Here is a 14,813-nt window from a genome sequence, read left to right on the forward strand (position 1 = left end):
TAACTTATAGAACTTCTTAAGTTCCCCCACTTTGCATTCAATGAGTAGAGTGTTTTTCTTAGATTGATTTAAGATCTTAGGATGAATTGAGGATATGTAAAGCATTTTTGTATCATTTAACACATTGCATGCTGCCTAACCTGGGGGGTAAATGATTTGTTTCTTTATGAATAGCTCTAAAAGGATCTTTGACAACATGTGCAATCAATTTGTTCACCATGTGTCCAAATCTAAATCAGTTCTGGTTGAATAGGATAGCAGCTTAGCTTTAAGTGGGCCTTTTTTTTTTTTTTAAATATACTCATATGCTCTAATTCAAACTCCAACCTTGAGGTTTCAGTTTGATTTAGAATTAGTTTTTGCAATTTTCCCCATAAAATGATTCACCAGGTAGGGTTTGACTCTGGATATAAGGGAAGATGCTGCCAAAGATGTTGAGGAATCCCGAATCACTGTTGGTAAGACCATGTAATTGAGCTTACAAAATAAATAGCATACTATAAAAGTGGTATAACACTAAATATAAACTTAACAATTACCATTGAAAAGCCAGTATGCTAATCTTAATGGTCTGTTATTCCTATTTTAGCATCACTGTCTATTTGCTTTTTGTGACTGTGTGGCATTTTCATTTTGTTATATTTTGTAAAGCACGGTGAGCTACATATATAGCTATATCTTTGGATCCATTACGGCATGAAGTGTGGTAAACACATTGCAACAACTATGCATGAGTGCTATCTATCTACTATTGGCATTAGTTATAGTACTTCTTCCTGCTCAAGGCCTAATTATAGACCTACAGTATGCAACTTATTATACATTTTACTTTAAGAAGCCTATTGTACTTTATTGATTGTGTTAATAAACTATGTTGTACCTCTGTTAGAGGAGACAGTGTGGCACACATGGACACATTTGGGACACAACACATGGCTACTTAACAGGAGTGAAAACATAATTACATTACATGTTAGACACTTTTATCCAAAGCGACTTACATACTCAATACTGTGGACAATCCCCACAGGAGAAATGTGGGGTTAAGTGTCTTGCCCAGGGACACAACAACATGCTGACTGCAGTGGGGTTTGAACCTGTGACCCCTGATCCCAACACCAAGGCTCTATCCACTGCGCCACACGCCTCCCATAATGAACGCTAAAAAAACGATACACATGCACATATTTAAAAAAAAGTCAAAGCAAATATGAACACAATCCATCTCCTTAGATATTACAGCTACAACACTTCACAAACTGAGCTATGTGAAATGTTTTGCACCAAAGTGTAGAAAACAAATCAAGGCATTCTACAGACATGTTAGAGAGGAAAAAGGCCCGTATCTTAGATTGTGATATCATGGCAAAAAGAACGAAGAGTGCATTTCATTTTTCTCACATGGGACATTTTCGATACTTCTCTTTTCGTTTCCATCGCCAGAGGCAAAGTACCACATCTGACCTGGGCTCAGACCTCTGAAACGTTTCTTTACTCAAAACTTTTTCTGACTATTGCTGTTCATGTTTGTTTGTTTGTCGCCTTGATTTAACAAGGTAAAATCAATATATTTTTCAAGGGAGACCTGCAGCACATTGGTTACACATACAAACAACAGAAAACAAAAAGGACATCATACAACATAAATACAGGGGTACAAATGACAACCTATTCACAATGACAGGTAACATAACATTTCATCTATCCGAACTTTAAAATGATGCAGGGGAACCAACATGCTCACTTTCAAATACATGTGCATAGTATTCCAGGCTAGACGAGCAGCGCACATACAAGCTTTTGTACCTAAAACAGTCCTAGCACTTGCAATAAAAACACATCCTGGGATCTCAGACAATAGCTACTTGCCACTCTCTGTGAGATCAAAGAGCATATATAAGTTGGTAGTTTACCCAACATGGCTTTACAGATAAACATGTACCAATGACTGAGCCTCCGTACAGTTAGTGAAGGCAAACCTCATTGTTTTCTCATGAACAATTGAAATAGTAATGTGTTTTTTTTATTTCATTTAATTTCAAACCTTTATTTAACAGGTCCCATTGAGATCATTGATCTCTTTTTCAAGGGAGACCTGAATATAAGAATAAAAAGTACAATTTTATTTATGGTGACCTGCCTTTGTAAACTCCCTTACACAAGAAATAACCAAATAGAAAATGTCTTTGGTAATTCTGTTATTGGGCAGCTAAAATAATCTTTTTCACAGTTCCAACATGTCCCGACACTTCAAATATGTGATATACCTCTAATTACTAAAAACTAAACTAACTACACCATTAGCATACTTGTTGTGTTCTCAATCTATGATACAGAGTATGCCCCCTAATGATAGAGCTTTATTACTTTGTTAAAGCAGCTTTCTATCACTCAACCATAAAAAGTATACATTTTTCTTATTTAGCATTAGGGACTCGGCAGTGACCACAAAACAACCTTGATCTTGTATTACTCTGTACAATTATTTATATGAAACTAGTATATTGTGCTGTTTTAATTAATACCCTCGTCTGAAGTAAATCTTTAGTGCTTGTGTTACAACTTATTTTATATTTTTTGGAAAGTAGCCTGTGAGATGAGATGTTTTAAATATAAAAATGAGTTGTAAAAAACTATGGTAACAAAGCATTTAACTAAAATAGGCCTACTAATGCATTAAAAGGTTTAATAAACTTTATTGTTTGACCACAGCCTTTTCTAGTCAGTTTACTTCAACCCATTTTCATGTATTCTATTTATGTATTGTAGAATGTTTTGATATGAATATTATTATCTTTTAAAACGGGACAAACTCCAGGATAGACACAATTGTACAAGATAATTAACCGGCTTCCCCTAATTAATCATAACTTATACACTTTAGGCTACATAGAATAACATACACTAGCTAGCTAACTTTAGCTTAATATTTAGCTTGTTGTAGTGCTTGTTAACTTTACTCTACTTAGTGAATGGATATTTAAGTTGTTTTTCAGTCAATGTGTGATTTATATTTGACATAACTCGAATAGTATTCATATTTTATTAGACATTGAAGTGATGAACCGGATGATACACACGTTTTTGTTCAATGGCCTGGGACCAAGGTAAGGCTGTGCTGTCTATATTTCCTTGTAAACGGTTTTATTGTCCATAAATGTAAAAAAATACAAATTATAACATTTTAAATAATTGTTATTTTAAATCGAAAAATCGCAGAAGAGCAGTGTCACCCTTCAGTTTAAAAAATAACGAGGACAATACGTTTGTTTTTAGCCGTTTCTGCATCAAGCATCTATGCTAATTTAGCTAGTTTTGGTAAGAATTAGCATAATCTAGCTAAAATGCTAAAGCGACAATCAATACATTAATTGAGAATATGATAAAACCTTTGGGTATTTTCATGGTTTGGTATCATTGGTTAGTTGTGATTAAGTAGCAGTTGTTGTGAGATAAAGGGAACTTTAAGTTTGGCTAAACCGTTATTTCTTAGCTAACATCTACATTGGTACATTAGTTAGCAGCATGGCTAGCCGTTACATTTTAGAATTCACTTACTTAACACTGCTTCAACGTGTGATATGCATTAAATCAAATACTGAATAATACTAATGTCACAATAACACTATTCACAGTTGGCTTAGTCTTTTCTGTCAACTATTGATTTACTCAGTATTGGCTTTCTGTGCTCTCTATTAGCACTGATCGGATTTTTTTAAAGGAGACTGAAAACACTAGAATCAGCATTTTAGTAAATCTGGGAGAAGTTATGTTGTTAGGGGACTTAAGTGGATTCCCATCCAAATGAATGATACTTCATTAATACCAGAGTTGGAATAAGTACTCAAGTAAAAGAAGAAATACTACAAGTCCTGCATTAAAATACTATACTTTAAGTGCCATAAGTAAAAGTACTTGTTGTGCAAAATGGCCAGCTCCAGATGTAATAAAAGAACAATAATTTATTGGTGCATTTTTGTGATCATCACTTTAACGTTGCACTTGGTGTTTTTTTTTATTTGAGTTACTTTACTACTGGGTAGATTAACCTATACTAATATAATGTGTGTCGATTTGAATATAATGTAACTGCAAATACATCTGGAAAGTAACTACATAGTAAAATACATGTTGTCGAGTAAAAAGTTCAATATCTGCTTAAAATATATATATATATATATAAAATAGTGAAGTAAAAGTACATAGTAGCATCATGTGTAAATACAACACAGTACTTGAATACATGCACTTGGTTACACCTTGTACTCTTAGGCAAAGTGTAGAAAGTGATGTTGAACAAGTTAAATATAATATTCTGTATAGCCTAATGCTTAGCTGAACAAGGGACATACTATTGTCAGATGTGGTTCATAGTAGGACAATAAACCAAACAGTGTTCAATGTATCTGCAGCATACTTGTGTATCCTCTTTTTGGAGAAATTTGAATTTGGACAATGTGTATTTTAATGAATCAATGGCTCACATTTCTTCAGATTATTGACTTTATTCGTGTTGTTACCCAAACAATGAAGTTGGTATTTAGTTGATGATGGGGCCATTTATCTGTTGTAGCCTATTAAGTTTTGAGAGGGTGTATCCACCCCTGTAATATTTGGCGTTTGCGTCGTGGACTCTCGTGGAGAGCTAAACAGGTTGCGCGTTACAACCGTGGCCTTTGGTTTAAAACGGGAACATAATCTAACTTTTCTTATTCAAAAGACGTCAAATCGTTCTTTTTTGTGCCAATGTTGCTCTAAAGTTCCCACATTTCAAGCTGAAATTGGACGTAGAGGTTGCACCTTTGCGCAGAGGCTGGTTTTTACACTGAGAGGCTCCTCTGGGTGCACAAAGACAGCGGCTCGCAGAGGAACTTGTTCAGAGTGAACCGGGGACGCTGGGAGGCGAAATAAACAATCTCCGGACTCGAAGTAGCTACGAACGCGTAGTTTTACCCTCTCAAACACTCAATTACACCACCCATCGAACCTAGACAAGGTAAGGACTTGTTTTTAGTGCGTTTCAGCGGAGGAAGAGGGCTGCGGAGCGGGTTAAACCTCCTTCGCTTTGGCTTCCCGAGCATGGTTGTTTTTTGCAGAAAATGGCGTCATCGCCCTCTTGTTTCTGCCTGGCCGCGGCGGGGAGAGGAATAGTTTCAGAGACTTGTAGCAGCCTCTACACGCAGCGTTTACCTCCTAAAAGAGGAAATCAGCTAGTAGGATGTGTTTTATTCAATGGTAAATCGTCAAAACGTGAGATAGTTCATGGTTTCGCTCGATAGAAGGACGCGCAAAGATGGAAGGGTCTCCGGTCCTGTGCGCCAAGCTGCTTCTTGGAAAAGGTGGCACGGAGCCGCACAACGCAGCGTTTTACATACATAATAATGCCATCCTCACCGGCCTAATGCTTATCCACATGACGACGGATGTTTTAGTGTTGTTACCATAGTGGCGATGAACGTATTTATGGAAGCATTGCACCTTGTCTTTGTGTGTATTTTATTCGGGTTAGCTCGTTTTTACGCCGCACTCCCCTGCCATGCTGCAATCGTTACGAGGGGCCTCTCTTATACGGTGTGAAAGGTGCATTTTGTACTTGGCTTTTCCTTTGATCAAGTCAAGCTGTCCCATTGTTGTTCAAAACTGTGTTTTTTAGGCTGACAATATAAGCGTGTAAAAAGAGATTTTCGGGGATAATGGGGGCGATGCAAATCGTGCCATGAGAACGGCGACTGCCCTGCGCTCTGGTTCCCTGCTCACCAGACAAGGACAGCCTGAATGAGATGCACATAAAAGTATTTCAGACAAATCACATAGTTTGCACACAACTGGGGAAGTCCGGCGCGGCGCAATGAGTGTGCTGCTGCTTTGCGCAGAGCAGCTGCTGTAACCGCCGCCACCATTTCGCCGCGATATTTTTTTGTGTGTGTTGGCCAACCTTTTGTAAATAGTTGGGGACTCTTGGATAAAAGAGCACAATAGTATTCATGCGGGCCCTTTATGGCCTGTGAATGCGGTCCTATAAGTCCCACTCCGGCTGTCCTGTCTCTCCCCGTCAGCTACGTGCATGCGTCCTTTGGCCACCACACATCCACCATAGCGAGGCCACTCGGTTCCCTGTATGTACGCTCTGCTTGGTTCCTCCTGTGGCCAAAAGTCGAGCACTGATCGTGTGCAGAGTGATACGGCACAGGCCATCACGATCAACCCGAAACAGCACATCAGCTTTGGAGACTGCACATCGCTCGCTCCGTGCACATTTTTATTAAGTTTCCCGAGTTATGCAATCGCATCCCCGTAGAGCAAACTGCTCATCCGCCTTTATTTACTCGTCACCCACCGTCGGAGGGATATGTGTGTGTGTGTGTGTGTGTAATATCTCGTGAATTGGACTAGTCCCTGTGGCGACGGTAGTGAATTAGGAAGATATGTCATTTGCGAATCACTCAGTGCCATTTGCGTCACAGCCCGCGGCCTCGCACGCCCATGGGGGGCGATGGAGTTGCAAATGGAGACTGTGTGTGAGCTGACGCTGCCCCAGCTGAAAGGGAACCAATAGACAGGGACCCGGGCGGCAGCGATCGCCGTGCGCTTCCACTCTCGAGTAGTGCTCCGACTCAGGATTGCGTGTCAACACGGAAGATCGCTCGGTTTATTCGGGATGGTTAGGTTTCTTTCGCCCAGCCCGGGATGCGTAAGTGGATGCGTACACACACTGGTTTACGCTGATTCAAAGGCCAGCCGGAGAGGAGTATATCCGTCCGGTGCTTCCCTCATGGTGCTCGGTGCATGTGGCTATTGTGGAGTCACTCGTGTGTGAGGGTACATGTTTCCCCACTGGATCGTGACGATGTGACCGTAAAGGCTTTGTTAACAGCGAAGAGAATACGGGTTGGTTGTGTTTTGGACACTGGATACACGTTCGCATTGTTTCTGTTGGATCCACGGCGCGCCACGCGTTTCTGCTATAGACATGAGCAGGGCGTTTATATCCAGCAAGGTTTTGTTTGTTGCTGTTGCGCTTTTGGGCACTGCGCACGGGTCCACCCAGCAGAGCTCAGGGAACTTATTGACACGACTGAAAGCCCGTGGATTGTCAAAATAGTCTGTGCAGATTCACATCATTGCAATCTTGTATCGGTTTAAACTGTAAGAGAAAGCAATGTTGTGTGTTTTTTCACAGTTGGATTTGAAAAATAGTTGATTGCTTTTATGACAACATTTCATAAAAAGCATTCTTTTGGAGAATATGACTAAAATGTTTGAATATGTTCATCTGCAGAAATATGGGAATATAGCAAACACGTATACTGTTAAAGTAGTGATTTAGTTTAGATGTGTATTTTATTGTCTGTTTAAACATTTCCTGGTGGCTAAGCCAAGGTATTTTTGCATTTCTTTATTTGAAATGACTGTTTGTCTTACCTGTGTTGAGTTTGAAGCTGCAGTTACAGTTACAACTAAATCAAGGACTAGTGAGTGTTACCTGCATCCCAGAATGATGTCCACTGAGGTAGAGGATCAACTCAGAAGCACTGAGCGAGAAAGCCCTGCTGCTATGGACTGTTTGTATCTCTGATCATTTAAGGTTCAACTTTGAACCTGAATGTGGCTGCTGTTACAAGTTGTGTCAGCGATGCTGGTTTTGTTTTCACCTGTGAGCCGGTGTTGTCTTGGAGACACCTAGTCAAATGTGATATGACTGTCTGTCTATGGTCAACCGAACCGTGCAATAAGCAGTCAGAAACTTGCCGTGTGTGTAGAGTAGATGGCAGAGATTGATGAGTGGGGACTGGGCCTTTTCTTCTCCCACCTAAAGCTTTCAGTTTAAGAATATCATCGTTTGAGCGGAGACATATTTAGCACTTTATATTAAACGATACGACGGCTCAGTGTTATTTCCGAGGAAGAGATGGTTTACTGAACACGTGTAAAGCGAGTGAATATCAGATCAGAGCCATAAGCACGACGTCCTCTAAATATCACAGTCCATGCGTATTTGGACACAACAGAGATGGCCAGCTTAACCTTGAGAAGATATGAATGGGTAACTGGGGCATGAGTGTAGTTAACAAAGTGGGTTATGCAGAACTAAAATAAAACCGACAGATGGGCCTGAAGTTGATTGAAGTGGCTTGCATTATTCTAAATGCACCACATGAGTTGTTACGTACAGTAAATACCTTAGTGTTAGCGTTCATCCCATTTGCAACTCTCTTGACTATCTCAGCTGTCCTCCCATCAACTCGTGCAAATGTGGGTTAAAGCGAGCGAAGATCGTTTTTTACTTGAATACAACAGCTGCCGTGACTCCCTGGCTGTCCTCCCTGATAAAAAAAACGTCCGTACTTGTCATTGGGTTTTGACTGCAACGGTTTAACGATGTCACCGTGTGATTCAGTCAGTTTAATGATGTGTTCAGTCACCGAGTCATCTTATTTGAACAAAGTTAAATCAGTCGACAAACCCAATAATCTGCCGGTCGTATAACCAGCAACTAGTAAGGCAAACGGAGAGCCGGACACGAGTGTAATCCACCCAGAAAATCAGTGTCAGCCAGTCAATAACTGAGTCCACGACAGAGTCTTATTATCCACACACCAGGAAGCTGCAGCCATACACTTGCACGGTTTACTGTGTCAAAACTAAACAGTTGTGTTAGTGGTGAAGGTGAGCATTGACTTTCCAGCTCAGCTTCACGTGTCAACAAAGGCCTACCGTCTGCCCTTTGTGACATAGCGCCGACTTCTTGGTATAAGAACAGTCTGAAACCAGTACCCTTGGATGACCCAGGAAGTGCTCTGGCAGTCCCTTCTCACCATATACGACGCATATATCTATACATTCACATGTGATTTTATTGGCTCGATTTCAAAGATAATTTCCGTCCACACCTGGCCTGAACATGGCCATTATGCATTTCCCACATCTATATTGAAATCCGTGTCCTTTCCCTCTGCTGCTGCCGCATGCTTCTTTTTTTCTTTTTTACGACGCTCCAATGGGCTTTGTGCCTGCTTTAAATCCTGACTTCGAAACAACGTACTGCGCTGAAGTTTCCTTGCGTATCTGGTTTAAAAGATTCAACAGCTAATTTAGCGAAATCCAACTGTCTGGGTACCAGCTGTCCTGCCGCGGAGATGTTTGTTTTGATTGGGCGGTGAAAGTGATCACGGAAAAACAAGTGGCGCTTATTGCAGACCTTGGAAACAGCATATGGTTCTGTTGTTGAGAAATGTTCTTTGTGTCCGCACTGAAATGTGCTGTTTGGGAGAGCAGTGCGTGTTTGTATAATTGTGGTTAGTGTTTGAATAATATATGTTTGTTTTTCCTCATTTGCAAAGAATTCTGCGCAGAGAGAGGATTGTTTGCCGGATTGATGAATGTTCCGGAGGTTTCCTCATACAGAGGTGCGATATTCCCACGCAGGATACATCATTTACAACTGGCGTGTGTTTGTATGGGAGATGACCTGTTTGTTCTTGATCGTTGTCACAAAGGACATTAAAGCAGTAAGGTCAGACAATTATTCTTCAAAGGTTATTAGTTCATTTATTTTTACATCAGTCAGCTGAGTGAAGCATGTTATTAAACGTTTCCAAGTGCCGTCTCGCACGTGTTTCCCTTTGCCACTGTGGTAAAACAAAGGCATGTTTTATTGCACATGGGATCTCGGTCAGTGCCCGACAGCATTTCCCAGCCCGTGTGGTGGTCAGCTGGTGTCACTGGTGCGTCTGTCTGCCTGCAGTCGGCATCATGTCAGTGAGTGGCGTCCGTCCATTAGGAGGAAGTCCTCCGCCTCCACACAGCCATCGGAAATAACTACGAGAAGGCAGTGGTGATTGCAGGATACACACATCTCCTCTTGAACAACACACACACACACACACACACACACACACACACACACACACACACACACACACACACACACACACACACACACACACACACACACACACACACACACACACACACACACACACACACACATAAATGCATATATATTACGTACCATGTAGGCATTCATAGCATAGATAGATAGATAGATAGATAGATAGATAGGTACTTTATTGATCCCAATTTGGGAATTTTTTGCGTTTAAGACACATAAATAAACAGTCCAATATATTGCCCTCCCAAACCAGCTGAGGACACCACAGACTGTGGAGGCTTTCAAAAAAGGCCTAAAAAAGCATCTTTTTAGAATAGTCTTTAACTAGATTTTTAAATCCCCCACATTATGCCATGCGGGCATGAATGTCACAGCTTTTATTATGTTGTTTTAATTGTTTTTTTATTGTTTTTGTTGTTTTGTTTCACCCTTTTTAATTTTTAATTTTGTAGCACTTTGAGTTTTGTTTACGCAAATGAAAAGTGCGCTTATAAATAAAATATATTATTATTATTATTTCAAAAATAGAAATAAAATGGCATTAAAAAGAAAAAAAGATTTTTTTTAATATATATATACATGTGGAAATACACATTTCCACTAACAAACAACATTTCAGAATAACAAATATTATTTGATTGTTCAATATTATATAGAACATGAATGTAAAATCCTAAGATACACTTGCACACACTTTCACGACTAAACATGACAGGCTGCTTTTACTACGAGGTAGACGGCTCACTGGAAAGAAAGTCTGACTCTTTCCGCACATAGAATTATCCGTTTGTTGCAGCGTTTCCGCCAGACCAGGGCTGAGAGGGCGTCCACCCCGAGAGCAAGTCATAACGTCACGCGACTCGCATTTTGAATTGAGCCGTCCCATATAGACAATATGTGACCCGCTCTATCGAAATCAGTCGGAAGTCGCAACGGCTCATTCCAAAATAAACGTGGATTTGCGTAAATAGTTTTTCGGGGTTCGGGTGTTTTGTTTGATTTCAACTAAACAAAGTCTTGGCTTTCAGAATATTATTATATTATTGTTTCGGCAAATTCAGATGATAAATACAGCTTTGAAGCTTCGGCATAATTACAAGCGGAGAACGGAGTAACTTGACGTCACAGCGGGAAAAACAACAGCCGGTGTTTCTCGTGAGGGTTTTCCCCGGGAGACAAACACAATACACACAAACGCAAAATACACAAACACACACACTCGCGAGCTTCCCCCAGACCAGTAATCCAAACGAAAATATCTTCCCTCCGTAATATTTTGATCATTTGCTAATAACCAATCAGATCGATGGGTTCCAGAGAAGAGGAAACTTTAAAGGCCTTTTTCTCAAAATGATGACTCGGTGACAGTCGTTATATAATGTGACATATTTCGCTTAATATTTGGAGTACAACAACAATCCTGATATCATTAGAAAGCTAGGAATCTCCTCTTTCCAACAGGGCATACAACTCAAAATGTGTCTTCGGGTCAATGCGACTGATTTCGATGGAGCAGGTCACACATCTCTTTACGTCAGTGATGGGACTTACGGCTCTTTTCAGTGAGCCGGATTATTTGGCTCGGCTCACTGAGAAGAAGAGCCGGCTCCGTTTACCGCAGTATACCACGGAGCCTCAGTTTCGCCGCTGCGAGGCTCCGGCGCTCGCAGTTAACGCGCACGCTCCACCGCTCGTCGCGTACACATCGCACACGTTCCGCGTTGCCCCGTGGCAGACGGTCCAAGATATGAAAAGCTGAGAAGAGGCCGATGGCGGGGATGTTGGACGCCCTCGGCTCGAGTTCAGGGCGTTCCGAGCTGAATAAGGCCGTCAAGACGCCCCCCCCTGGCGGAAACACTGGTTTGTGGCCTCTGTAGGGGCGAACAGATTCGTCCCCTACAATAAGGGACATTCCCAAAAGGAAAGCACTTAATCGGAGATGAAAATTAAACATATTTTCTTATAAAAGAGAAGAAGATATTAGTATTTGTGAAACATGTAGCAAAGGATCACAGCATTTCCCCGGAGGGTTAGTATGGAGACGTGTACTTTTTAATGTGTCAGGACCAAGTTTTACATTTGGAAATGATCGGTTTAGATCAGGGGTGTCAAACTCAATTTCATCGCGGGCCACATTTGCATTATGGTTGCACTCAAAGGGCCGGTTGTAACTTTAAGACGATATAAATTTATAAAATAATGTATTATATGACATTATTGCCTCTGCATTGGATTAGTATCGGATAGGGTAATAACTTCATAATTAACTACGTCTGAAGGCGAAAGTCCAGGGCAAATAATTGCAAGTCTCTTCAGTGCGCATGTCACAAAAGGAGATGCATTGTGGGACATGTTGTTTATTGGCAACCTGCTTCTGTAAAGTGACAAGTAACCGTATAATAAACATATTATATTCTTTGAAAGCTCTTGCGGGCCACATAACATGAAGTCGTGGGCCGGATTTGGCCTTGAGTTTGACACCCCTGGGTTAGAGGCAAGTTGATAATGTGTAGCAGAGGAGAAGATAATGCCATATATTTCAGAGTGTTAGCCGTTAGTTCTTAGGATTGTCAGTCTCATATATTTTCTCCAAAGTGCCTCAGACACTAGAGGCTCATTACAATTACAATTGTCTTTCAAGAACTACGAGAAGGAAGAAAAGAAAGGCCTTTTGCAAATCTGTAGTGGTTCTCATTTCATTTTTTTGAGAGCTTGTGTCGAAGAGGGAGTCATTTTCATTTACCCTGCTTTGGGTATCCAGAGCAATGTTGTTTGCTCAGTTGCTACGAGCAGTTGTTGAAATCAAAGGTCAGGACATCAATGATTACTGCTTACCCAAAACATTAACACCCAAACGAAGCTTGGAGCTGAATTTAATTGATGTATCAAGGGGCTGAGAAGACTTTGGTATATTGGGATTTCATTTCTAAAGAATAACAACAAAGCGTGCACGAGCAGGAAGTGGAGTGCGGGCGACGGGGTCGGACCACGGACGCCAACCATCCTCAAATCCTCCCCGAGAGCGCAGGACACCTTCAATCTCATTACCTCCGTCAGAACTGGAGTCACTACTTCACGAGCACTTCTGTCTGTTGCCACGGTAACGGGAGAGTCCCTCGTGTTAGTGCGCGAGTGTATTATTGGCGCGTTTGTGTGGCTATAGATGTGTTTGTTTTAAAAACCCTTTGTCGTGCGGAGAGCCTCTTTGGAAGTGTTCTCAGACAGTCGTCCACAGTGGGGTCTTTTTTACGAAACGCTTCTCATCAAATTAATGAGGCTGCTGTTAGTCTCGGGTTTGCAGCCTTCACTGTGCCGCGGTTCGCTCAGATAACAGAGTCCCAGGACAACCTGAGCAGTTGATTACCATCTTCTCAAAATGGCAATGTGGATGTACATGAGGGCTGTAAAGTGACTTTTTTGCTTGTAAACTTGTGTCACTCTGCTCGTACAAAGTCACCCTGAACTGATGTGTGACGCACACAGCCGGGACCGGAGCGCTTGTTGACATTCGGGGATTATGAAGTTTGACAAAGTTGTCTGTTTCATAATTGAAGGTGTTTTGTCAGTATATTTGAAGTGATGAGGTTAGCTCCGTTAGCTAGCTAGCTTACAGCAGATCTGCAGCAATATCTGTGACATTGTTCAAATAAGCCGAGTGACAGCGTTTCTGTGAGTCCCCGTTGTGTTTTGAGTTTATTGCATCGTTTTTTTTTTTTTTGCAACGGTTCCAGAACACGTTGTTGTTTCATCAAGTCGTCGAAGAACTTTCTTAATTTGCACGTGTTTTGGCATATTGGTGTTTTTTATATGCATTGTTTTTGAAACGGCAGCGTGTTTCTTTTTAGGGAATTGTTTTGGGCTAATGCGTTTGCCCGTGTCCGTCGACGTAGTTTTGATGAAGTATACTGTATATGTCCTGTTTAAAATATTCTGAGATGTTGTTTAGATTTTATTTGTATCTTGTTTTATTGTATATATAATTTTGGCACAGCAACTTGCACTCGTTCAGGTTCTTTCTGTGGGTCACTCGGTACGATCCTCTGTTGCACTCCACGGTGTACATCGCCTCGTTTAGGCGATTCTATTCTCCTCTCTAGTATTTTTCCATGATTGTCAAAAGGCCTGTAAAGCGTTGCTCTGATGACACGTTGTTGGCAGCTGTACTACTATTCACAAAACACAGCACAGTGATCGGTCAACATGACTTCTCCAACTGCTGAATTTGTGATGCTTTTCGTCTGCTGATTTCTGACGGCAGTGCTTGAAGCTCCGCAGTGTGGCGCTTCTTCCTTTTCGCTTTTAAGTGGATACATGTCTGATTAGGATCACATCTCTACAACTCATGTATACTCATGAACAGGTGACATTCATCAGGCAATTATCGACACATGTGTACGAGTGGTTGGTCACAAAGTTACAGAGATGTTTAAGATAGACAATGAGATTGTTCTTGCATCATTCGACTCATTGAAGAAATGATAGACGGTAAAAAATGGAATTTGCTGCTTTTTCTCATGTGTTGGATTGTATCCTGGCTTGCATTTTCTAAACAATGAAAACACCATCAACAGGCCATCAAAAGGCCTCACAGATCAGTGTTTCCCACAGAATTAGATTCTATGTGTGGGGGCACAGCACCCAGAGTTCCCGTTAGCCGGTAATTACCGGACTATGACCGGTAAAATATGCTGAAGACCGGCAAATCTAGATCTCTCCGGTCAAAATGATTTCCCCTTAGCGCAATACCGCATCAGTTGCGCCACTTATGAGACAGACAGAAGAGTATGTGACAGACAAGAATAGTCAACTCTAATGTCTAACACTTAATGTGGAGAAAGAGATGTCCTGGATGGGTTGATTGTGCGTTGATCTGTTGGTAATGCCTCGGGGTTCGGGTGGGGATGTAAACAAAGGCATAATG

The 14,813-nt window shown here is 41.2% G+C and overlaps 1 protein-coding gene across 1 annotated transcript in view; it reads left to right on the forward strand.

Moving 5' to 3' along the window:
- The first annotated feature begins 2,819 nt into the window (after positions 1–2,819).
- Positions 2,820–14,813, forward strand: part of znf800b (zinc finger protein 800b) — a 38,264-nt gene continuing 26,270 nt past the window's right edge. The window contains 2 exon segments of the mRNA XM_034112342.2: positions 2,820–3,107; positions 9,342–9,407. Of these exon segments, the coding sequence (XP_033968233.1) occupies positions 3,061–3,107; positions 9,342–9,407 (113 nt within the window). The 5' untranslated portion in view covers positions 2,820–3,060.

The sequence above is a fragment of the Pseudochaenichthys georgianus genome, chromosome 23 (assembly GCF_902827115.2).
Source record: "Pseudochaenichthys georgianus chromosome 23, fPseGeo1.2, whole genome shotgun sequence".
NCBI classification, from domain to species: Eukaryota; Metazoa; Chordata; class Actinopteri; order Perciformes; family Channichthyidae; genus Pseudochaenichthys; species Pseudochaenichthys georgianus.